The following is a 23,646-nucleotide window of genomic DNA, read 5'->3' on the forward strand; positions in this document are numbered from 1 at the left end:
TTTTAAATGAAAATAAAAAGGGGAGGGTGGGGGGGGAAAGAGTTTACGACGTAATAGTTAAAACAGGTGCTACGGGGCTGGTTCGAATCCGACCAATTCCGGTGTGAATTCAAACTGGGAATTCAGTCGTTTATTTTTTTTTTTTTCTCAGCACCAATAGAAAGTGAGACTCATCTTCTCTGACGTCATTCGATTTCTTATCCCAATTGACAGGCTCATGTTCCATATAATAGGTTGAACAATGTAGGATATGTATCGAAAAGGGGAAGTTCCTCCCTCTACTTCCGAATCGTTTTACACGGACAGCAGCAAACAGAAATTCAAAAGAAAATTCGTTCGGGTTATAATGTGCAGGTAGGATTCAGAAAATAAAAAAATAAAAAAAAAAAGGTCCAGGTCGTTCCAGTAACATGGGGATGTTTGTCCGTTTTGTCCAGTCTGCAGCCGTTTACATAATAAGGTAATAATGCGCGATTCACATTAGCAGCGTCTTTGCTAATTGCTATCGATGCAAATAAAAAATAAAAACAAATAAAAATAAATATGACAACCCAGGGTTAAACCAATTTGTTGATTATTCCAAAAAATGAAATTCGTTATTTTTTGTTTTGAATGTTTGATTTCTTATTTTTTGTTGGTTTTCTGGTCAAGGCCAAGGTCTTCTCTTTCATCTTCTTTCCTTTTTTTTTTTTTCTTTTTCTTTTAATTCCTCCTCTCTACATTTGTATATCTCCGTTCCCTGTTCTTCTCGCTCAGAAAACAAACAAAAACTTCCCCTTTTTTTCTTCTTTATTTTCATTCTTTATTTTATTTTCTTCTTGCCGTTTACCTGTCCTAGACCACCTCTCTCTTTTCTTACTCGTTTCACGTGACGATCAACCAATAAGCCCCCACCAAGTCGCGCTAACGTTAACGCTGCGCTCCATTGATTTGATTGAATGAAAATATTGTATAGATTAATCAATCCAACTTGCTTGATCAGGAAATGTCAATACAGATCACCTGGTCTACCGCCATTTTTTAAATTTCATTTTCCAATTAAGCCAATCGACTACGTATAGTGCAACATCATCGCACCTGTCGCGCTTGAACTTGGCCAAAAGGGTGCGAAGAGGAGACAAATAAAAAGGCGAGGCAGAATGAAAATGAAAAAAAAGGATAATAATTGATAAATATCGGGAGAACACCTGCGTGAGTGTCTCACGTCCAAGTTCAAATGATACACTCCCCAAAGGCCCGTCTGTTGGAATCAACGTCATCAGGCAGAATGCGATGCTTCGCTAGAATTTTTTTTTTTACGTATGTGTGTGTGTGTGTGTGTGTTACATATCCGGGTAAAAAAGAGAAAAAAAATGAAACGTTGCACGTGACCCTGGACCACTGACTTGAACAACTGTATAGGCGTCTGTATAAATAAATATATACGTGGACCAGCGTTTCAGTTTAAACAGCTGCTATTGATTCGACACTGACACGAAAAATAATTCCCCCTACGCCTCCTCCCGCCCTCTCACGCTGCTCTTTTTACTGGCAACCCCTACATCTTCTTGTTCCGGTTTTCCAAAAGAGAAAAAAAGAAACGCTGGAACACGAGCCATAGAACACACACACACAAAAAAAACAAAACGAAATAATAATTTTCTAAATAAACGAACGAAAGGGAAAACGTTTACGGACATCCTACATAGACTATACTAGTTTCATTCGTATATATGGAACAGGTGCGTTTACACGCGTGAGTGGCTTGCACAGCTTGCCTCCCTACGCAGACACCAATACGCCAGCCTTCCTATTCACAAAAAAATATTAAAAAAATTATTTACGGCGTTGAAAGGTGTGATGCGCACTTTTACATAGTAGCGTGTAAATGTGGAAATTAACGAGGACGCATAAGGTGGACACCCGGATCTAGAAACGGGAAATGCAGTTGAAATAAATAGATGTACTGTATATTTAAAAACATAAATAAATAAACTGAAACGAACATTTTTGAAAATAAAATTCATATCCATTTTTGCGATGATTGCATAACTCGTCACACTTTATGAAATAAGATTACAGAAAAGAAAAGAAAAAAAAAAACACACCCCCCATTTTCGTTTGAAATCGTTTTCTGCTATACACAGTGCCCACGTATACATATATACGTCCAACATAAACATAACATTGTTTTAAAAAAAACAAACAGGCAATTGCTTATAATGACCAGGTTTCCTGTCCGTCCTGACATGTTTGTTTTTTTTCAGGTTGATCGCCTCCTATTTCCTACGGCCAGGGCGCACCCTCAATCCGCCCCAATTCAATCATATCTGCCCCTATTTTGAAAATGTATTTTTATTTTCCTCATAAATATCCATATACAACTAAACAATTTTTTTTTCTTGATATCCCCCTCTAACAACCCCCACCCCCTCTTCTCTCATATTTTCGTACATATCCATATAGACGTAGAGAGACACATATAAAGTATACCTATGGGGAATGTTGATGATGCTGTGTCTACTGTGCGTGTGTGTCTGTGGTTGGTTTCCCGCCGTCTCCTAAGAGTTAAAAGCAGTTCAATAAGATAACGTGTGTATATATATATAGTATCTTTGTATGCTTTTTGTATGTGTTTTTTTTTTTGTTGTTTTGTTGGGGGTGATGTGTGTTTGTTCTTATTGATTTCGGCTCTCTATAATGTCCTGCGCCCAATCGGCTTTGCCGGCGTCTGCCTATTGACCTCATATGGCGCCATTATTGATACCCCCCAACCCTTCCATTTTGCATTTATTTATTTTATATTCTTCTGGTGTGTGTGTGTGTAAAAGACACTGCCGCCCCACATTTATACCCTTTTTTTTGTGTTTTTGTCCGTCCCATTTGTGTATTTTTTTGTTGGTTTTTCTTTCTTATATATATATTTTTTAAATATTCCCTTTGGCGCAATTGAAACATGTAGACAAGTGTGTCAAACAATTTTTGGCAAGAGAACTTTGCGAATCGAGTTGAATTCGGTTAACTTTTGACCGGAGACAGCAGCAGAGAGTTTGTCTATAAAGCGAATTTTTCCTGTTTGAGAGGAACGTGATGACGCAATTGGCCGGTGGTGAAATGCGCATTTTGATTTTATTCACTTTGAGAAATCGCAACACTCCTGAAAAAAAATAAAAATAAAAAAAAATAAAAAAATCAAATCAAATCAAATAAAAAAACGTTGGCAACAGCGTAAAATGCCATCCAGAGAGCTCGTGACATCCGACTATATTCCGCGAAAGAGCGAAAGTCTAGCCGGTCAACCGGTCCACTTTTTTTTTTTTTTTTGTTGTTGTCGTGTTGCGCATTTCTTCTTCTTCTTCTTTCTTCTAAAACACGACAGGAGAAAATAACGAAAGAGACAATCGAAAAGGACAGAAACAAAAGAAACCGTTAGACGTCGGTTGAGGGGAAAACAGCACATTGACAGCCTTCCATCGGGAGAGAGCGGGAGCCTCGCGGTCGCTATGCGCGTTTAATATTTATTTATTTTTGTTTTGTTTTTTTAATGATTATCTTATATAGTATAGTGCGTCTAACCTTTTACAGGTGTCTCTTCCGTCACGCATCACTTTCGTCTGGCCGTCGGCATTGGCTGACCGGAATTGACGTCTTCGTTTGTTTTCACGCAGCGTGAACGTGAGGCGCGCGCTGGGGGCATGTCCTGGATTTCTTTCTAGTGTCACCGATTGCACCATCGGCCATCATTTCGGTTTTCCAAAACACAATCACGCCCGAAAAAGAAAAAGAAAACGGCCGAAGAATGTTGAACGAATGAAATTCGAATCGAACAAACGGGACACATTCGATGGCTCCTGCATCCAAATTGCTTGTTCCATGATCTTATATAGTTTCTATACGTATGTAGGCTATAGACAAAAACTATGTATAGATTAAATGATGGGATTCAATGGGCCGAACGCGTGTTGAGTCCCATCGCGCAATGCAATTAAACGGAAAATAGATTTCGAAATGATTGCGTATATTCTGGCTGGCCGACACAACGAGGTGTGTGTGTCTGTGTGCCAAAACGTGGAAATCTGGGGCGCCTCGAAATATTTAAAGAAAATAGAAAGAGAGATTTTGTTTTGTTTTTGTTTTTTCGCAAAAAATAAAAAAAACCGCAACAGTGCCAAACTTGTAATATAATATTTATATCGGCGAGAAAAGGAGGACGACGCTTTAAAAATAAAATATGTACACCTGCGTGCTTTTAAATTTCATTCTGCGCAATAGCAAAAACAAAATATTTGAAAAACAAAACAAAACAAAACAAAACAAAATAAATAAAATAAAATAAATTTAAAAACTAAAAATTGAAAAGAAAAAGTTCCTCCCCTCTTTCTTGACACGCACCGTGACCGGAGTTCCCGTTATGTTTTTTTCTTTTACATTTTTTTTTTGTTTTTGTTTTTTAACCCGCATTTCGATTTTCTTTTTTTTTTTTTTTTTTCTTTGTAGAAAATAATGTTATAAGAGATTATCACAGCCAAGCGCGCAATGAAAGGAAATAAAACAAAGTCCGTTAGGTTTCGCATTTGCGTTTCATTTTGACCGGGAGTTTCGAGACGAACATAACGAGAAAAAAAAAAACCACAAAAAAACCTCCCAAGAAATTTGCATATTATTTGTATCTGTCGTCAGTGCCGCTCTTCACTTGTTTGCATACCAATTTCTCCTTTGCTTTGTTTTTGTTTTTTTTTTCTTTTTTATTATTGCGAATAGAGAAACCTTCTATTGCAAAACTTTTGTTTTTGTTCGTTGACCACTTCTCGTTCCTCAAGTTGGTCATTAAATTCTCTGTTTGGCTTCTCTTCTTCGAACAGCAAAATAAATTATAACTCGATTGCAATCGAAGATGCATAGACTTGGCAAATGGTCAACCAGTTAGCGGTAAACTTTAAACAAATCAAAAAAAAACCCCCACAAATATATAATTCAAATGTTCGACATTTGAACTCGTTTGAATTTGGCGCCGTTTGAAGCCCCCAACCTGTTTCCCCGTCAATTGTCTATGCCATTTTCTGAATGAAAGTCGGTACCGGTGTCTTCTAACCGATTGAGGTTTCGTATATATAGTCGTATAGCCGACCGGCTTCAGTTAAACTATAATCACGTAAAAAGGCTGAATGAAAATGAGACAACAACAAACAATTGCAAAAGGGGAACACGAACGCCAACAGGATAGAACATGCTAGAAATAAAAAAACAAAAAAACATCACGGGCCAGAGAAGAATCTGGAAGTTTTCAAGCTCTTCTGGTTTTTATTGTCACGTCCTTTTACACACACACACACACACAAATAAAAGACAAACCAAAACAAACAAAAGGTTTATATTTTATGATTCGGAGAAGACAAGGAGAAAATGCGAAACATTTTATTTTCCAAATGGAATTCAGATGGTGACAATAAAAAAAAAAAAAAGGAAAGCACCGTTATAGGAAACGTTGACGACATAGCAGAAGTCTCACGTTCTTCGTGAATGCACGCGTTACATCAGATTGTTTTGTTTTTGTTTTGTTTTTTCAAAAACAAATCGTAAATGAAGTGAGAAACAGCGCAGCCATCCGAAGAAAGCCAAAAGAAAAAGACTCGATGGAACGACTGTTTTGAGATACAACACGTTTGAAAAAAAATATATAGAAAAGAAAATGATGGCGGATGATCGAATTGAGGTCTCGTCCCTTCCGCGTCACGTGACCCCTTGCGCTGCGATGGAATGGATACAAAAAATCTATGTAAGTATATTCGCATATTTCTTATATTCCATTTTGCTGCATTCGATCGGAACGCCCAAACACTGTACAGCGCTCGTGACTGTACCGCCAATTCCCGCGGTCGGCCCATTGCTGGTCAGTTACATGAGAAACCGGTGGACGTGATCTATACCCGCACGTAATACAAGATGGGCGCGCAAGTAGCTACAACAATGTTCTTATTCTGTTTATTTTAGCCGCACATCTCCCTGCCTTTGTGTGCGTGTGTGTGTGTTAAAGATTCCAAGTTCCCACCAGTTTTAAATGCCCGGCAGCCCTTTTTGTTTTATTTTCAAACAAAAAGAAATTAAAAAATGCTGTCCGCTTATGTGGCTGGGTAAGATACAACAGAAAGTATCGGGAGCCGATGAAACATAAGAAGCCGGTATAGATATAACCTACCAAACAATTGCAATTGAAGAAGTTTTGCTGCGCGCGCCAGACTATTGAAATCCTTCGTCATTTCCTTCTGTTCTTAAGGCAAAAACTGACGCGTCTTCTTCTCATTTTGATTTTGATTTCATATTCTTTTTAAAAAATGTTTCGCCGCTTCGGGCTAGGTTTTTTAGCCGGCGTGAAACCGCCGTGGCCGCACATGCAGTCGGTATAGTTCTATAGAGTTATATATCAGATCACGTTACTGACTCAGTGCACTCCTTTAAAACGAAACAAAACATAACAAAAAAAAAAGGTTTAGGCTACTGACCGGAAGGCAGGAATTTGTGACGTGTTCAATGCCGGATGTGACGTGTTGAATGGATAGTTTTCACGAATGAGTTTATAGCCTCATCGTATAAAGCGATGAAAGGCCGAACGAAACGGATGGAAGAAGCGTTCGTTCAAAGATTATCAATTCTGATTTTGAAATGTGTTCTTGGAAGGAAAGCGGCATTGTCTAGTGATTGCAAATGATGAAATTCTTGCACACATGGTCGTCATTTTCTCTTTCACGCGTGTCACGCGTGACCTGTTTCCAATCTCATTCCTCCAATGTTTTGTTTTTTTTTTTCGATTTAAATAGGAAATGATTTTAAACTTGACTTTTATAGTGACTTGAGGTTTGTTGTTTTTTTTTTTCTTATTGGCTTCTGCACAACTAAAAGAAAAATGTCGACGAACTCGACAACCTGTTTTCTCTTGTACTCGGGCACCGCACAATAAAAAAACTTGCGGTACTTTTTTTTTTGGAGGGTTTTTTTTTGTTGTTGTTTACGTTGAATAATGTCGTCCATTTGTCGTGAGTTTTCGCCTTGTTTCTCTCTCCTTTTGGGCATTTTTTTATTTCTCTTCAAAGTGACGACCGCCTTTTTCCTTTTTCCAAACCCATTTTCGCACCTTGATTTATTCGCTATTTACTTTGACTGAAAACTTCCATTTTCTTTTTGTTCGCGTGTGAGCAACGACCAAAAAAAAAAAACAAAAACAAAAACAAAACTACTGTACATTATATACCAACTGACCCCCCGGTATATATAAATATATTTTCGAAATTGTTTAAGACTGACCGCCGCGGTTGTCCTTCCGCTTCCACTGTAATATACGCAACGGAATTTCCCTTCCATTTGGCTCTTTTCTCTTTTCAATTCTTTTTTTTTTCTTTTCTTTTTTTTTTTATTTTGTGCCGCGTGTTTTTCTCTCTCCTTTCGCGCCATTTCCCTGGGCGCACGAGAAAACTTCTTCTTCCGCGTTGTTTGCCTTCAAGTTCATTGTCACGAACGATTTTATGCTGGCGGGAAAAGAGAACAGCACACACACGGCTAAACTGACGGTGCAATTTTTTTGTTTTCTTTCTCCGCTGGCATAGCCCAGAAAGAGAAAAAAAAAACAAAAACATTTTGGCGTTTGTTTTTTAAAGGACATTTTATTTATTTATTTATTTATTCTTTAATGTTTTGTGTATATGACGTCGTCACTCCGGTCGCATGTCCATTCACGGAACGGAAACCGAAGCGACCGAGCGACCGACATCTACCGACGTGTCTGTTTCGCCAATTCATCGATGACCAACGCCATTTTTTTTTTTTTTTTTCGCGCTCGTCTCGCCATTCGACCAACACGTTGACCTCAATTGCAAATCAAACACAAATCTTTGTTTTGTTTTGTTTGTTTTTTTCTTCATCAACTTCCCCGATTGCGCAATGAGAACTACAGAGCCACAAACAAGCGAAATGGGGACTCGCTTTTTGTTTTTTTGTTTGTAAAAAAAAAAAAAAAATGGGATATGATCCGGACTTCGGAACCGCCCGGAAGGGCCCTCCTTCCGGCCCCGTGGACTTTTTAAGTCTCCGTGAAATTAAAGAGTCGCTCGGCCAAGATATCGGGAGTCTATCCGGGGTGACGGTTGAACACGCCATCATATATACAGGAGAGACAGGGCGGGTATGGGAGGGACATACCGTTTCAATATCTATATAATACGTGATGGATCGAATGGACTGGATATTGTTTAGCACGTCATTGTAATATGTTGTCTTCCATATCTGTTTTACCTTGATTTTTTTTTATTTCTTTCTTCTTGCTACACGACAAATCGCTGCCGCCTAAAGTCCATGTTTTGCTCGTCGTTGTACTTCGTGCCGTCATTTCCGTTGCTTCCCCCTCCCCTCTGTCACCAACTTGCAGATCGGAATATCACGCTAAAGTTAATCTCTTGTTTATACGACCGTTGTTGTTTTTTTTAGTGGCCTCTGCGCTATTCAAAAAGGTTCGGAGCCCCTAACGCATTGAGGGGGAAAGAAGTGGGGGGGGGACAAGAACGGAAATTAGGTCAAATTTGTTTTTTGTTTTTATTAAATTCATTCACGTAGCGAAAGAAAAGCGCGTTTCAATATGATTTCATCGTGCTCAAATCTCATTCGTGTCATACATTTCCTCCTTTCAAACGTCTTCTTCCGACGTTTGTTATTTCTTCACATTAAAAATAGGCAAGTTGAATTAGAGACTCATCCTTCACGACACGGTGAAGGAGTTAAGTGCCAACACGTGTGGCCGTTGTGTGTCTGGCGGCACGCAACATCGTTCTTGCGCTCTGCTATCGTTCCTTTTTTTTTTTTTCGTTTTAATTTTTGAAGGGCACCAAGACACGCCCTCTTTCCCATCGCCTTTTCAGGAACATCTTTTGAATATTTCCCACTCTGTAAACAAAAACAAAAAAACACTAAAGGCATTTAATAATGTTAACCCTCTCTCTTTCTGTGTCTGTCTCACACTGTCTTATCATTCATTACCGGGGGATGTGAATTTACATATGAAAAAGAATAAGAAATGATTTCCATTTGATTAAGGGTGGCGATGGGGTGGGTTGTACGGGAGAAAGAAATAACACAAACACAAAAAAACAAAACACAAAAAAAAAAGGCACCCCAGAAAACGAAGGAAAATAGAAAATGTGTCAAGGAGGATCGTGTCTGGAGCGTGCACGCGTGTCGGGTTAAAGGGGGAAGAAATTTCCATATAGAAGGGGGTTAGAGGGAAAACAAACGAACGTGTATCTTTTATACCTGGTCGGTTGTACGATGCAATGGGGCTAAAATAAATAAATAAATAAATAAGAAGCTGAGGGGGGAGAAAGGAACGAAAAAAAAAGTAAAATAAAATCCAAACAGAATTCAACGCCGCGGGATTTATTCATCAGATCGAAAACGACGATACTATCACGAAGGCATCCGAGGCCAGCCAGCGTGATTAGGGGGTGAAAATCTGACTTGTGGGTCATGAGCGATGTAGAGAGAGAGAACATCGGAGGGTGTTTGTCTTTATTTGGTCATTTCTCGAGAAGAGAAACGAAGAGGGAAAAAGAAAAATTCGTTTTACCTTGGCTTGCATTTGATTCTATTCATTTCGATGAAGACGCTCGGTTTTTCTTAGGAGAGAAGGCTCAGCACTTAGAATCCATACCAAACTTGCTTCTATACATCATAAACATAAAGGCAAAAATGAACTGAAATTAAATCACGTAAACACGTCACTCAATCCGGGACTAGGGACTTTCCTGGTGTTGTCCTCGAGCGCTAATAATTAGCGTCTTATTGCGGATGTTTACTTTGACTCATTAAACAAAACAAAAAAAAACCAAAATATCAAATGCACAAAGAAAAAAACAAAGTAAAAAGGACACCGACCAGCAATAATTTAAAGACACCACCAGTATATATTCAGCAGGAATAGTTAAACGAAGTGTATATATAGTCGTTTTGACCATGAAAATGTTAAAGAAAAGACTAGTTTTTAAGTTCGTCAATCAAGACATTTCATGAAAAATGTATACACACACATCTCCGGGAATCGGGACTTTTTTTCTTTTTATTTTGGTTCGAAAAAGGGAGGGATGAATTGCCATTGAGACCGCGAGTGAGGACGAGCCCCTGCATCAGCAGGTTGTCGACGCGTATTTTCGTGACAAAAGAATTTTTAACTTTGACTTTCATTTGATGCCTGTCCTTATTCGTTTCCCCTATTATAACGTAGATGGGACGTGTTTTTTGGTTTTTTGGGTTGTACGGATATGTCGAAATCACGCGGGAGAGGCTTTTCTTGCCTTCACTTTAGCCGGGAGTCGGTCAAGTTCAACAGGTGGGTTCTGCGTTAAAAGTGAGAATTTCAGAGAGGAGGGGAAAATGGGACCATTAGACCTTTCCAAGGCAAACCAGCAGCAGATGAATATAAAAGAAAATCAATTCCGGAATTTTTCATTTTTCATTAAATTAAATTGAATTTTTTTTGTTGGCTTCTTATTTTTCTTTCAAGTTGTTCGCATTGTTCCTGCATCGGCTCGGGTGAATCGAAAGAAATTCAATCGAGTGCTTATTGCCAACTTGGATGACGAGCGAATTCAATACACGCGGCGCGATCTCTAATGACACACAACGGACAAGTTCCAATTCCGTTCGCATATATACTGGCCAGCCGGAATGAATAGGATATACCGGAAGATGAGTTTTGTTTCAGACGCGTTACAAAAATCCCGCCATTTCATTTCATTTCATTTTTTCAAAACAGATTTTCGACGTACACATAAGTGTCCGATCGGCTCTAACGAAATGAAAATCTCCTTTTGTTTTGATGTTTTTAGATGTGTGTGTGTGTGTGTGTGTGTGTGGATTCGACACGTTCCACAACAGTAAAATTAAAAACACCTGTTTGACGTATGCAGGTAGATAACCTTATAAAAACTATAAAAGAACGCCCCCCCTGCGGGCTCGGTGACTTGGCGCAAAGGAGAAACGAGATCTTCTTCAATGTCATCGTTTTTCATGAACCTCAATCCGGGCGAACGAATAATTATTGGCAAGATCTGGAAATTCCCATTCGGCAGATAAATGAAAACAAGCCGCTTGACGGTTGGACGGAAAACGAATTACAAATGAAAACGATTTCGAAAGGGAAGACTAATACGATGCACATCACAAAATGGCTGCCTCGTTTTCAATGGGAGGCACGTAGACAAAAAGATGGAAATCGGGAAATTGCTGATGACACGATACGCCGGGGTGATGCAGTTCACCAAGCCGAGGGATTGGCCATTTGAATGGATCGACAATTATTCCACACACACACACACACACACACACACACACACACACAAAAGAAGAAGAAGAAGAACAATGAAAACTTGTTGTCTGTGGTCGCATTTCATTGTTTTTTTTTCTGTTTTTTTTTTTTAATATTAGAGAAAAGGCGCCAAGTCAGATCTCGTCTAGAGTCTAGACATCGTCCAGAAATAACAGCGATAAAGATGGAATAGAAAAAGAGTCCAGGGTCGGGTGTGTCCCGTGGCTGTCCAGGATATAATGACGCGCGCAAAAAATTAAATCCTTTTTTTTTTTTTTCATTTTTATTCAAGAAAATCTGTGTACGTTAGTCTAACATTTGATTATCTTGTTCTATTTCAATTTCGACTCGCTCTGTGTGATGATTTTCGCTTTTTGTTTGAAATTTCGGATGAAACCGGAATGAGAACAGCCGCCTTTTTCACAATCTCAAACCAAGTGTCTGATTTCGAGTCCATAGTTGGACACACACACACACACACATTTTTTTGAATCAACCGAATAAAGTCGAAAATGCCGTTGGTCCGGTCATCCCGCCGCCAATCCAATTTAAAAAAGAACAAAAAACAATCCAATTTCGGATTTTTTTTTTTAAATACTTCGTACGGTATTAAATACACGTCGAAATGGAGAGTGATTCTATGTAAAAGAGAGAGAGAGCCAAATTTTCGTCGTCCAATGAAACATTTGATATCTTCAAGGTTGAGAGACTTAATTTATAAGTAAAAATATAAAAAAAACATCAATTTGTTTTCCTCCATAGAATAACCTCGTCCTGGGCAACTCGATTCCAGTTGGGGCCGTTCTCTCTCTCCCTTTTTCTTTTTTTTTTTTTTTTTGCATTTACCTTTCATTTATTTTTTCAAACCAGCAGTAGGAGGGATGGTCATGTCCATGGCATTTTCGTTAACCTATAGAAATTGAACTAAGAGGTTAAGAGACATTCCGAAATTGAATGTGCAAAAGGTAGGGTACGAATAAATGCATTAAGAGGTCAGTCATGCGTTTCTCTTTTGTTTCTTTTTTTCTTAAGACTACCTGTGTGTTCTGTACAGCCATTGCAAGTGCCATCTCAATCCTCTGCAGACTGTTTACCTGTGTCCTCATTCATTTGTTGCATCGCCCCTCCGTCTTATTAGCTCCACCTGCATATTGCTGTGAAAATCAGGACTTTCGCTAGTGCTGGGAGTGCTTTCATTCTTGTTTGATTATCTGAGAAATGATAAACGCTATGTGTGTACACAGTTACGAACGTCAAGGGCGAACACCCCCCTCACTCTACAGGAAGTTCCGTTCAGTGCAACGACGAAGCATTTTCGGATGACACCTTCCACATCAGGTACTCCTTTTTACTACTCGTACATGTTGTAAAAGTCTTGCTTTCGTTTGATAAATGGAAATTTTTTTTTTGTGTGTGACACTAAACAAACTGCATTTCACCTTAACCCTTTTTTTTTTTGGATTTTTTTTTTTAGCAGGGCAATTGCCCCGCCCGAAATAATGCCCTTTTTAAAAAAAAAAAAAAAAAATTTAAACTCGTTTATTACAAAGTTGGTCATAAAATTCAGGCAGAAAAAAAACGAAGGGAACAGGAATTTCTTTAGACTTTTATGAGGTCGTGTATTTAGGTATTTTAACTATTTCTTCTTCTTGGTTTTAGTTGTGTGTCATTCTTTTGGGTTTTCCGGAGCAATTCGTCTAGATAAAAGGGTAGAATTTCGAGAGGACTGAAAATAAATTGTTAAGGACACTATAAAATAAAAATAAATAAATAAAGGGTTAAAAATAAACTAAAATCGATTGAGTTGACCTTATTTGGATGTGTCTTTGCCCATCCAAATTTGAATTGAAAGTCAACGAGAAACAGAAAAAGCTCCCCCCCCCCCCCAAAAAAAAATCGATAGTTAAAAATAAAACGAGTTATTTTATGCAAGAAACAGGAAATGTTGATATCAAATGAGAGAGGGAGGAGGGGGGGGGGGAGGAAAAAACAAAATCCTTAAGAGAGCAGTGGCCTTTTTTCTTCATTCGTGAGAGTAGTAGATAAAGAATCTGCTTGTAATATACATGACCCGTCTACTATTCAATGCGTGCCGAAATGTTCTTTTCGCGGTCATTTCTTGCTTCATCCAACAATACAAAACAAAACAAAAAACTCGAAATTTTTGGTCATCTTTGCCAGTTGATTTTCTTATTATTCCTCCCGAATTTTTCAATGACTCGCACGAATGAATAGTTCTATATAGAAGTACGCGCGCGCAAAGGTTTTTCCATGTACTGTATATTAGTCCTTCACGATGCGAAGTTTCCAGATGGTATAGGTGGTCACCTACCGCACCTTTTCGAATACCTGTTCCGTGTCGTTTGAACTTCCTTTTTCGCCCAATTCGAAATTTCAATGCTGTGTATACACTGCACAGTACTCTACAGGCCAATGACCATTTGCTCACACCCATTTTTTGAAAAATCATTTTCATCCAAAAAGAGACGAAAAAAAAAAAGAGATAAAATCTCATGGAATATGTAATTTTCCTTTCCTTTTTGTTTTTTTCCTGTTTCATCCATACAATACGGGTGGCTAGTAAACATGCAAGTGCCATTCATTCTCTATGTTTTTTTTTGAACATCAATCTCTTTGCGATAAAGCGATAAAATTGAAAGAAATAGGGAAGACAGAAACCTTAAGAGCAATCCCGTTCGGCGGGAGTTTGGGGCGTCACCCCTATAGACATTTCATGGAGGTCTTATTGCTTAATTTTCCAGAGAACAGGAAAAACTCGACGGTGTCCATCACATAGTGCGTTCACACACGCCAATTCGTCGGCGGTTGATAGCGAACTATTAATTTAAAAGAAAAAAAAAAATCCAATGACGGTTAAAAGCATATCACTGATATTCAAATCGTGCACGTAGGGGTCTATGTTCTGCAAGGTTAAACCTATTTACGTTATGCTTTATTGATTTTTCCCGAGCCAGATGTTCCGGCCGATGCACATGCTGCCCTCGCCGGCCGTATCGAAAATTCTATTAGTTCTATGCCAACTGGCAAACATTTCAGCAGCAACTGTTTTCCCTCTCAATTTCCATATACATTCGTCCACATTTTGTTTGTCTTTGGTTCGTTACCTCATCTATCGGCATTTCCGTTTCTGATGTCAAAGAGAATTTACTAATGCGACTCGTTCACCAATTCTTTACACTCTGCTGTTTGAATAGATCTAATCATTTGAACGTACTCAAACAACGGAGTGAATCACTGCTGATAAAAGAATTACATTCAGAAAAAGACAAAAAACAGATTTAAAAAATAATGAATCATCCGTACGTGTCGGGGACTACGTTTTCGACCCGGATCGAAATAGCGTCGAAATTGCTGGTCAACGTGATATTCTTGTGATGAAGTGACGCGTCGAGTAGTAAAACAAAACTGATAGAGCCTCATTGGATTTGCGTCACATGTCGATGAAACTTTACGCAACGCTAAGCAAATTGCGTTATCATCAACTCTAATGAAAGCTCTAGAAAATCGTGTTGGCATTTTACGGTAAAGCGGCCGGCAAAATGTTTGAAAAAAAAAAAGAGCTGATAAGCGTGTTGCACTGATAAATGAACTAGCCAGTAAATAAATACATACAGGCAGTTGACACTTATTAAGCTGTCAACGTGTCCGTTTTGTTCCAGCAGTCTGCCCGCTAGCAAGATCCAGTTTTCCCCCGGCATTATATACACCCATTTTTGCGATTAAACCATCGAGGATTTCGTACCGTTTTCAAATCATTCGTTGGCCATTCACTGCTGCCAATCTTGTATCGAGAAATAGGTCGAAAAACGATCCCAACTTCGTACAAGTTTTGACTCGCGAGCAGTAACCTCCGAATTAGCGCAGAACCACCTTCTATATTCAGACTGATTTTTTAGTCTGACATAGCTTGTTCCATTGGCTTTTTTCGCATTTGTTTGCTGACTAGAGCGGCGTGCACAACGTCCCCGCCCGCCAACTGTTTAAAAATTACCGTTGTTCTTCGTCCAGCGGTTGTGCTTTCTCCGGACACGGCCACCTTCAAATTCATTCATTTCAACCAGGTAAAATATTAAACTACGTGTCTCTTATTTTTCATTTTTCCTGGCTCCAACGCTGTTTGAATTGCTCTAAAAGAAGAAGAAGAAGAAAAAAGACACTTGGGAACAGGTAGGTTGAGATAGGACGAATGGGAAAGGTGGCCATCAAGGTTGACGCAACCACCTTTCTTCTGCTGGACCTTCCCAACTCATCTGAGACATCCTCTCTCTCTCCTTCTCTCTTGAAAAAAAAAAGAAATGAAAAGAAGAAACATCACATAGCCCAGCAGTTCATCACTTTCCCTTATCTTAGCTTTATAACCACGCTCCTCCCACTCACAAAAAGAAGAAAAAGGCAAAACAAAAGTAAAAACCGCACCGCCCTACGGCGACCTTGCTATATTACCTGACAGACAGGTGTATACATATGGTAGAAGTCTATCGCATCCACACACACACACACAATCCCTAAACGTAAACTAGCCGTTTCTTCTGTTTGCCGTCTCTCTTTCATAGAATAGTTTAGATCTAGAAAAACGATAAACACGATCGCATTTCGCTTTTGTTTTTCTTACCTTTGTTTGTTTTTTTCAACGTGTCCTGCGTATCGTGTGTGTGTGTTTTTACTTGTTTTTTTTTTTGGTCGAGGCAAAATAACGATTCGTAACGTTTCGGTAGATGAGGGGGGGAAACAAGCCACCAGAGACAAGAGAACGGAGGGCTTTTTTTTTTCTTTTATTGGGGGTCTCGCAAGAAGAAGGAAGATGAGCTTTGAATTTCGTTCGCGGCTCACTATATCATGTAGCGCTTCTTTTTCTTCCCTTTTGTTTTTCTATTATTAAAAATTTCTCTTTTGGTGTGTGTGTGTGTGTGTGCATTTGTCAGAGACAAGAGCGACAGTCGTGCGTGTTGCGGGCTAGTTGATGGTGAGGCTCATTCATCCAGTCAAGAACCGGAATAGTTTGAATCTCTATTATCATTTAAAAATATAGAGAAACTGGGAATTTAAGATCGCTGGAACTGGTACAGCAACCTACTGCCACCGCTATTCTCCAAATCTTGGAAGATGAGTTTTTTTTGGTCATCCGGGTCGTCCCTGGTGGATTTCCTTGTGCCTCCAGGTTGGATTGCGCAAGACAAGGGTGCAATGTTAATTCAGTTGGTATACACTGTTGCCGCCCTGTTTCTCATTTGGTTATTGCATTACATCGTTTTCCGGCCACTTAATCGCATCAGAGTAAGTTCCCAAATTTATTTTATAAATAATGATTTGTGCTAATTAGTTGAAAATGTTTTGCACAGGATTTATGCGAGACTGGGTACAAGGATCTAGTCAGATGGGATCGTTACGGACGGACCAAACGTCAGCTGGCCAATGAAGCGAGACGCAATAAAAAAGTCGGTGAGGTGCCGCCCGTCTACCCCAACGGATGGTTTGCTCTGTGCGAATCGGACGACGTGAAGAACGGACACGTTCTGGCCGTCGATGCTCTCGGTATGATTGCGTCATCAAACTTAAAATCGTTCCTATTCCATTCGATAAAGATTCATTGAACTGGTCGTCCTTCACGAACGCCGTTTGGAAGAGACCCCGGCGCATTCCACCTGGTTATGTCATACTATAATTGGGTTTGTTATGTGTATAGGCGAGAACATGGCCGTCTTTAGGACCGAAGAAGGCAAGGCCTGCGTCCTGGACGCGTATTGCCCTCATTTGGGAGCCCATTTGGGCATAGGCGGACGAGTCGTCGGTGACTGCATCGAGTGCCCGTTTCACGGCTGGCAGTTCAATGGGAACGACGGCAAATGCACTTCAATTCCTTATTCGAAAGGAAAAGGTAGGCGATCCTCTTTACCTTTCAATGTAAATGTTAAAAAAAATATGCAAATGATTGTGTGTATTTGTAACTCGCATTCTACCAGTTCCGTCGAATGCGCGGGTCAAAAAGTGGCCGACCCACGAAGTCAATGGCTTCATTTTCGTTTGGTATCACGCCGAGTCGGACAAGAGCCTCGAACCGGAATGGACCGTGCCCGAACTGGACGAGATCAGTTCTGGCCGATGGCGTTATCGCGGACGAACCGAATATAAAGTCAACGTTCACATTCAAGAGATACCGGAAAATGGCGCTGATGTGGCCCATCTGGCTTACCTTCACGGCCCGTCCATTTTGTTCGGATCCGATTTGACGGCCATAACGAGAGAGGACGATCGTAAAACTAAGAGCTGGGCGCCTCTGTTACATCATCACTGGGAAGTCGGATGGAAAGGTCCCGAACCGGGATCTCCTGATTGGCATTTGGCCGTCACGACCATCAAACACGATTTGCGTCTCTTCGGATGCATACCGTTCATTCTGATGGACGTTGAAGCCAAACAAATCGGGCCGGGATTAGTTCATTTGACTATGGGCACTTCGCTAGGACGTTGCGTCTTGGTGCAAACGGTGACACCTGTCGCACCGTTTACCCAGCGAGTGTTGCATCGATTGTACACATCACCCACCGTCATTGCACCTTACGCTAAACTTATCCTCTGGGGCGAAGCCATTCAGGTATTTCCAATTTCATTTCAATTGTTGATGGGTTTATAATCAAATTGTTCGTTTGTCGGTTAGTTTGAACGAGACGTGGCCGTGTGGAATCACAAAACGTACATAAAAAATCCGTTGATTGTGTCGGAAGATCGGACCATCAGTCGACATCGTCGTTGGTATCAGCAATTCTATTCGGAGAATTCACCTCGTTTTGAAACGATCATCGAAAATAAAAAAGGCTCCATAGATTGGTGATGACACTAAACTATTTAAAATCGAATAATGAATTGTTGTTTGGTGTTTTTTTTGGTTTTTTTTTAGGGAAATCTCGATGTCTCGTCTTCTTTTTAATTGTTATAGTGTTGTATGATAACGGAATTTGGTTTGGTATCGTTGTGTATTTTGACATGTTTTATAATGAGTCAATTTTTAATGACATCAGATCGATTCGGTTGTTAATTAAACACCAGGATTGAGAGTTGTAAGAAAACAAAAACAAAAGGCACGCCTCAATTGGGAAGAAAACAAAATATTTACAAGATAATAAAACTGAGATTCAAATGCAAAATGCAAATCCAAATATTTGTGGTTAAACAGGTGACGGAGATTTAAAAAAACAAATTAGTGATTGTTTAAAAATCATCACTACTCCAACGATTTCTTGCTGTTGAGCAAGTTTACAACATCCTTGACTGTAGCTTCTTCATCGTAGTAATCATCTTCTTCAACTGTTGCCGATTCCGTTCCATTGATCTTTACGTTGAAGTTGATTGATGGTAGATCAGGACATTCGTTGATTTGCTCAAAGTCGATGCGGAATCCTGGACCGTGATGGCTCGCGTTGTAATGTTGTGGCACTCCAGCGCGGAATGTCATGATGTGAACGTTGTTCTGCATCCGGGCTGAATTTGAAAAAATAACACAAAACAAATTGAGAATTTAATAATCAATTGAACTGCTAGAAGCTTATCTAAAGCAAAGATAATTGAGATAAATCGATACCCAAAACGACTCTGTGACGGAAATCGGCGGGACGATCGCTGAATTTGGAACCACAATATCGATCATTGCTTTCTCCGGATTGGCTTTTCTCTTCCGACTGGATCGTTCCAGGAATGGACAGGTAATCACGAGGACAAGCCTTGATTCCAACGCCGGCCCTTTTGAATCCATCAGGTAACATTTGAATTGATATGAAAGAGCTTGTTTGATTTTAAATTTAAAAAAACCTATTGGCAGGAACACGTCGAGAAATGGCTTTTTGAATGCCGAAATCCCCTTCTGTGCTGGACAGAGACAGTGTGCACGAATCGCTGATAGATCGGATACAGATGCGGTAATTTTGATTGTTCCAGTACTGACCACCCTCAAAATTGAAACTCTTGATCACACCAGATCGGCTGTTGAAGTACTGGAAACATCCAGTCGGTGCTGCAAATGACGTAACTCACGTTGTAGCTTTGAGTTGAAACTCATTGACGTTCTGAAGTGATTATACCTTTATCCAGACTGATGGGCAAATCACAATTTATCTGATTGATGATCATCGAATATCGGTAAGGAAAACCGGCAGCTTTAGTGTTGACTTTGAAATCGACGTGGCGGGAATGGGCTCCCGATTCGGTCAATTCCACGTAAACTTTAAAGAGAGAAAAGAACAATTTCAAAAATGAAAGTTTCAACTATTTGGAATGATGAACCATTCTCACAGTGTTGATCTGAATTGAATCCGCAGAACTTGTTTTCTACCACCGATGGAACACGTCCGCTCGTCGATTGGGAGACGGTCAGATATTGATGAACGCAGTTTCCTTTCCTGGGCAGCAACATCCGGCCATCCCGAAACTCGACCCTCAACTGGAAAAAAAAACAAAAACAATTCAGACTCCAGACAATCTTCCACAAAAGGTATCCTTTAAATTTGTTTACCTGACAGACGTGATTAGAATTCACGAGAAGACGAAAGCCACAGTTTCCGGCATCATCGTCTGCATTTGGGTAGTTAGGATTGGTCAGGACCAGTTCGTCAGACGAAGATTGACCTCCGCAAGAGAATCCTGTCCTCATCCCAAATCAGAATTTGTTTTGCGTTTGGCACTTTTATTAATAAGAAATGAACGAATGTTTGTCTAAGACTTACGTGGTAGCGATGGTAGATCGTCATTCGTGTTGCCGTTGAACGATGAGATTGGAGCAGAGTTCACTGGCCGGATGATGGAGGAATTCGAAGAAGCCACGTTAGTTAGCAATAATTCGGGAGATTCAATCAGCTGACTAAAAGAAGGAAAAGCCCACGAGGAGTTGCCTGTTTTGATGGCATTTCTGTTATTGTTTCGAACGCGAGAATCTAAGGATCGCTGGCGAAGTTGTTCTTCTTGTTCCGCATCGGGAAACGGACTGGCCAGAATCACGTGAACAGACGCCGTGACAGGCGCTGGTTCAGGCAGGAAATTCTTTTTCGTTTGTCGACTATGCGATGAATTAGAAGAGCGTCGATTGTCGTTAAAGAATGGCGAATTCTTGCCTGACATTAGAGCCGATGTATGGGCGAGAATCAGGGATGCCAGTCCGGTATTCTTTTTACTCGCTGGTTTGTTTGTTACGATTTTCGGAGCTTCAATCTCCGGTTTGAGCGTAAACATTTGAATGGGAGAAGCGATCGTCAGCGAACTTTGCGAGACGGGCAGTTTATCCGTAACGGTTTTTAAAGAGAATTGGTCAGCCGTGACGATGCGTTCGGAAATCGGCTTGCGTGACGGAAGAGACAGCGGTTGCACAATGGACGGATTCCTAGCTGGGATAATCATCGAGTGCGATGACAATGTTCCGGCGTTAATGGACGGGTCGTAGTGTACAGGAGCTTGAATAATTTCTTCTGGTAAAACGGTAGTTGAATGCGATGCTGGATCGGTGGGCGACATCCGCGCGGGTTCAACCAACTGGGAGGCAAACGACCAATCGTTGATGGATTGAATTGGCTCGGCGGAAGCTGCGTGGTGCAACAGCCAAGACAAATAGGACTCGGTTGATGTGGATGTTGTAGCTGACGTGCTAGCGATGGAGGTTGTAGAAGAGCTGGTAGATGTCGAGGGAGAGGCGGACGTAAAATTGTAGACGGTTCCGACCGTTGTGGAACTCGGAGTCGAAGGAGAAGTGACGTTAAAGTTTGCTGGCGATGAGGAAATCGATGAAGAAATCGAAGAAGAGGAGCTGATGGGAGGCAAAAGGTGAGTCAGCAACAGGTTCTCCAAGGTCTTCAACAAGGGCGGTGTCATTTGCTCTTCAGTTGAACGGGTAGGCACGTCCGTCACGTTATTCACGAGAGCCAAAACGGCGAAATTCATTGCCGTGTCTGCTGCTTCATTGTCCAAATTGGGTTCAACGCTATTTACGGCTGATTTATCATCGTCCACTTTTCGAAATCCGGGACTCAACGATTGCAATTGATGTGGAACGATGTTGGCTGCTTCTTGTTTGGTATCTTCTTCATTTTCTAGCACTGCGACAGTGTCATTCTGATTAGTGTGAAAGGCGATTGTTTCGGTTTCAACTGGGGACGAAGTGGACGTAACAATCGGTACCGTTGGATGTTCGCCCATCGTGTCCGTCTGTGCCGCTTGAGTAGTTGCGTATTCTTGTTGTCGGGATGATGTTTCATCGACATTGGCAGCGACGATCGTCGTGAAGACAATCAGCTGCGCTGGCTTGGTTACGGCAACCTGACCAAAACCTGGATAATAGGCTTCGATGTCTGACAAATCACTCCAACCAGATTGATTGACTCCGTTCGTTTGGAAACGTTTGAACACGATGGTCCCGTTATTATTGGTAAATGAATCCGTTGCGGCGTAACATGTCGATTCATCGATCCGCACCACCAACCAGCTGCTGTTTAGTTGATGAGAAGCTATTGGTGATGGGCTGGTGGTGGGGGGGATCCAACCGGAATCTTCAGCTTGGCTCGCGTTACGGTTGGCGATTGTTGTTGCGTCCGGTTGTTCCTGGCTGTTGCTTGTTGTGCTGGCAGTAGTTGTGGCCAAGACAGTAGAAGCTTCTTCCGTCCGGCTGTTGATCTCTGTTAGCGTAAGGGAGTCGACGTTCTCCAGCCAATGATGGGATTCATTCTTGGATTGTTCGGTGTTCCAGCTGAACGGCGTCGTAGACGTTGTAGTTGGCTCAGTGGCTGGCTCTCTCTCTGGTAGACTGGTAGACTGAGTCGGTAATAACTTGTTTAGCGCTTCCCATTTCTGCGGTCGACGCAGTTTCAACATTTCCCACAGACCAAGAGTCGAAGGCGATTCTGGAGGGTAGTGCCCGTTTCCGTTCAGGTCTTCCCCCCGCTGAGAACCCCGGTATCTCACCATACCTTTCTCCACAGTGAAGAGGCCGTCGCTTTTTCTTGAAGTCTCCACGTGCCGTTGATCATCAATGACCGGTTCCGCTTCGCCAATAATTAATACATTGCTGGCGTTGTGCGACGACCAGGGCGCCAATCCATTGAAAGAAGACGTCCGGCTGGATGACTCTTCTTTGCGGGTGGAGATCGCTTCCGTTCGACGGCCAAGGAAGCCAGGCGTCCAGCTGGGTCGTGGTGGAATTAAGGCCAACATTTGCTCCATAGGTGACTTGATTCGGCTGATGATGGTGAATGAAGGCTCGTACGATCTGCTTCGTTCTTCTTTCGGGATGATTCTTGTCGTCTCGGCTACTTTGGCCGACGGTATTTTTGATGACGACAGAAATTGCCGGCTGGCCACTTCGGAAGCGTGTACCTGCCGGAAAACGTGCCATATACTTCCCGTTCCAGTATTTATCGCATCTTGCGGCCATCCGATAAAACCTGAACGAAAAGGCAATCGTTAATCGCTTGGATAGAAGAGACATATTAGAAGTAAAGTTTGTGTTTTTGAAAAGGATATTGAACATTTCGTCGTTTCAACTGCCTTGCTCTTCGATGTTTCTTTCTTTAAAAGAAAATTTTATCCAGCTATTAAGTGGCCAACAAAATCAGATAAAAACGCACGACGAGAAGAAATTGGGAGAAAGAAAAGAGGGGAAATAGAGAAAGTGTTTCTAAATGGAGGTGGTAACTGAACCGAAAAACGTAAACAAAGGAAGTGTGTTTTACCGCAACAACAAGGGACTGGAACTTTAATCGACCAAAGTAACAAGAAATACGTATCCATTTTTTTTTGGTTTTTTTTTTTTCTGAATTCAAAGAAATTTCTGACTCACCGATTGGAGAAGTCCACACATTTCTGTTGGCTAGCACCAAGAAGATAATTAACGTAAGATCCATCGATGAGCTGTTTGTTTGGACGTCTTGATCCGTCCGGATGTCAGACTGAGAACCTCACTCGAATCGAAAACAAAAATCAACTACAAAGGAAATTCAAATACTAATGTCTTTTTTTTTTTAAATAAGACAGTATTTGATAGAAGTTGCCGAGAGCTCGATCGGTGAGCGAATGATCTTGTGATTGCACCGGGTTCTTGTCTACATCCTGAGGTTTTTCTTCTCGAGCCTCAACACCCGCGCAACGCCAATCGGAAGGAAACAAAATAACACCAACAGCCAGAGTGGTGAATAACCTGGTGAAACGAGCTAAAGTGAAAAGAACGACGCCGACTCTCACGAACAGAAACAATAAGAAACAAAAAAAAGAAGAAGAGAAAACGACGTGTCGGATAAAGGAGGAAAAACAAGCAGGAACAAGAGCGGGTGCTT

At 40.9% G+C, this 23,646-nt stretch overlaps 2 protein-coding genes and 2 long non-coding RNA genes across 7 annotated transcripts; 1 reads left to right on the forward strand and 3 right to left on the reverse strand.

Moving 5' to 3' along the window:
* Positions 1-2,798: 2,798 nt before the first annotated feature.
* LOC116934261 lies at positions 2,799-4,205 on the reverse strand. The gene is made up of 2 exons (XR_006649122.1): positions 3,556-4,205; positions 2,799-3,480 (listed from the first exon to the last, which is right to left on the reverse strand). It is a non-coding gene; the product is annotated as an uncharacterized LOC116934261 (long non-coding RNA).
* Positions 4,206-5,254: 1,049 nt separating this feature from the next.
* LOC116926730 lies at positions 5,255-7,381 on the reverse strand. The gene is made up of 2 exons (XR_004396238.2): positions 6,480-7,381; positions 5,255-6,385 (listed from the first exon to the last, which is right to left on the reverse strand). It is a non-coding gene; the product is annotated as an uncharacterized LOC116926730 (long non-coding RNA).
* Positions 7,382-12,388: 5,007 nt separating this feature from the next.
* LOC116926277 (cholesterol 7-desaturase nvd) lies at positions 12,389-18,403 on the forward strand. Of its 3 annotated transcripts, none has more exons than XM_045176436.1 (7): positions 12,389-12,661; positions 16,267-16,307; positions 16,374-16,618; positions 16,684-16,876; positions 17,028-17,219; positions 17,305-17,936; positions 18,000-18,403. In XM_045176436.1, the coding sequence occupies exons 3-7, from the start codon at positions 16,448-16,450 to the stop codon at positions 18,171-18,173; spliced, it is 1,362 nt and encodes a 453-aa protein (XP_045032371.1). In that variant the 5' UTR covers positions 12,389-12,661; positions 16,267-16,307; positions 16,374-16,447; the 3' UTR covers positions 18,174-18,403. The 3 variants fall into 3 exon arrangements, with proteins under 3 accessions (XP_045032371.1, XP_045032372.1, XP_045032370.1); XM_045176435.1 differs by lacking the exon at positions 12,389-12,661 and adding an exon at positions 14,674-15,405; XM_045176437.1 differs by lacking the exons at positions 12,389-12,661; positions 16,267-16,307 and adding an exon at positions 14,673-15,405.
* On the reverse strand, positions 18,297-23,577 carry LOC116926265 (serine-rich adhesin for platelets). 2 transcript variants are annotated; one of them, XM_045176431.1, is made up of 8 exons: positions 23,154-23,577; positions 20,059-22,758; positions 19,845-19,975; positions 19,628-19,772; positions 19,417-19,557; positions 19,148-19,349; positions 18,921-19,078; positions 18,297-18,820 (listed from the first exon to the last, which is right to left on the reverse strand). In XM_045176431.1, the coding sequence occupies exons 1-8, from the start codon at positions 23,215-23,217 to the stop codon at positions 18,564-18,566; spliced, it is 3,798 nt and encodes a 1,265-aa protein (XP_045032366.1). In that variant the 5' UTR covers positions 23,218-23,577; the 3' UTR covers positions 18,297-18,563. The 2 variants fall into 2 exon arrangements, with proteins under 2 accessions (XP_045032366.1, XP_045032365.1); XM_045176430.1 differs by having other exon boundaries at positions 19,628-19,775; positions 19,848-19,975; positions 23,154-23,565.
* Positions 23,578-23,646: the final 69 nt, after the last annotated feature.

The sequence above is a fragment of the Daphnia magna genome, linkage group LG7 (genome assembly GCF_020631705.1).
Source record: "Daphnia magna isolate NIES linkage group LG7, ASM2063170v1.1, whole genome shotgun sequence".
In the NCBI taxonomy this organism is placed as follows: Eukaryota; Metazoa; Arthropoda; class Branchiopoda; order Diplostraca; family Daphniidae; genus Daphnia; species Daphnia magna.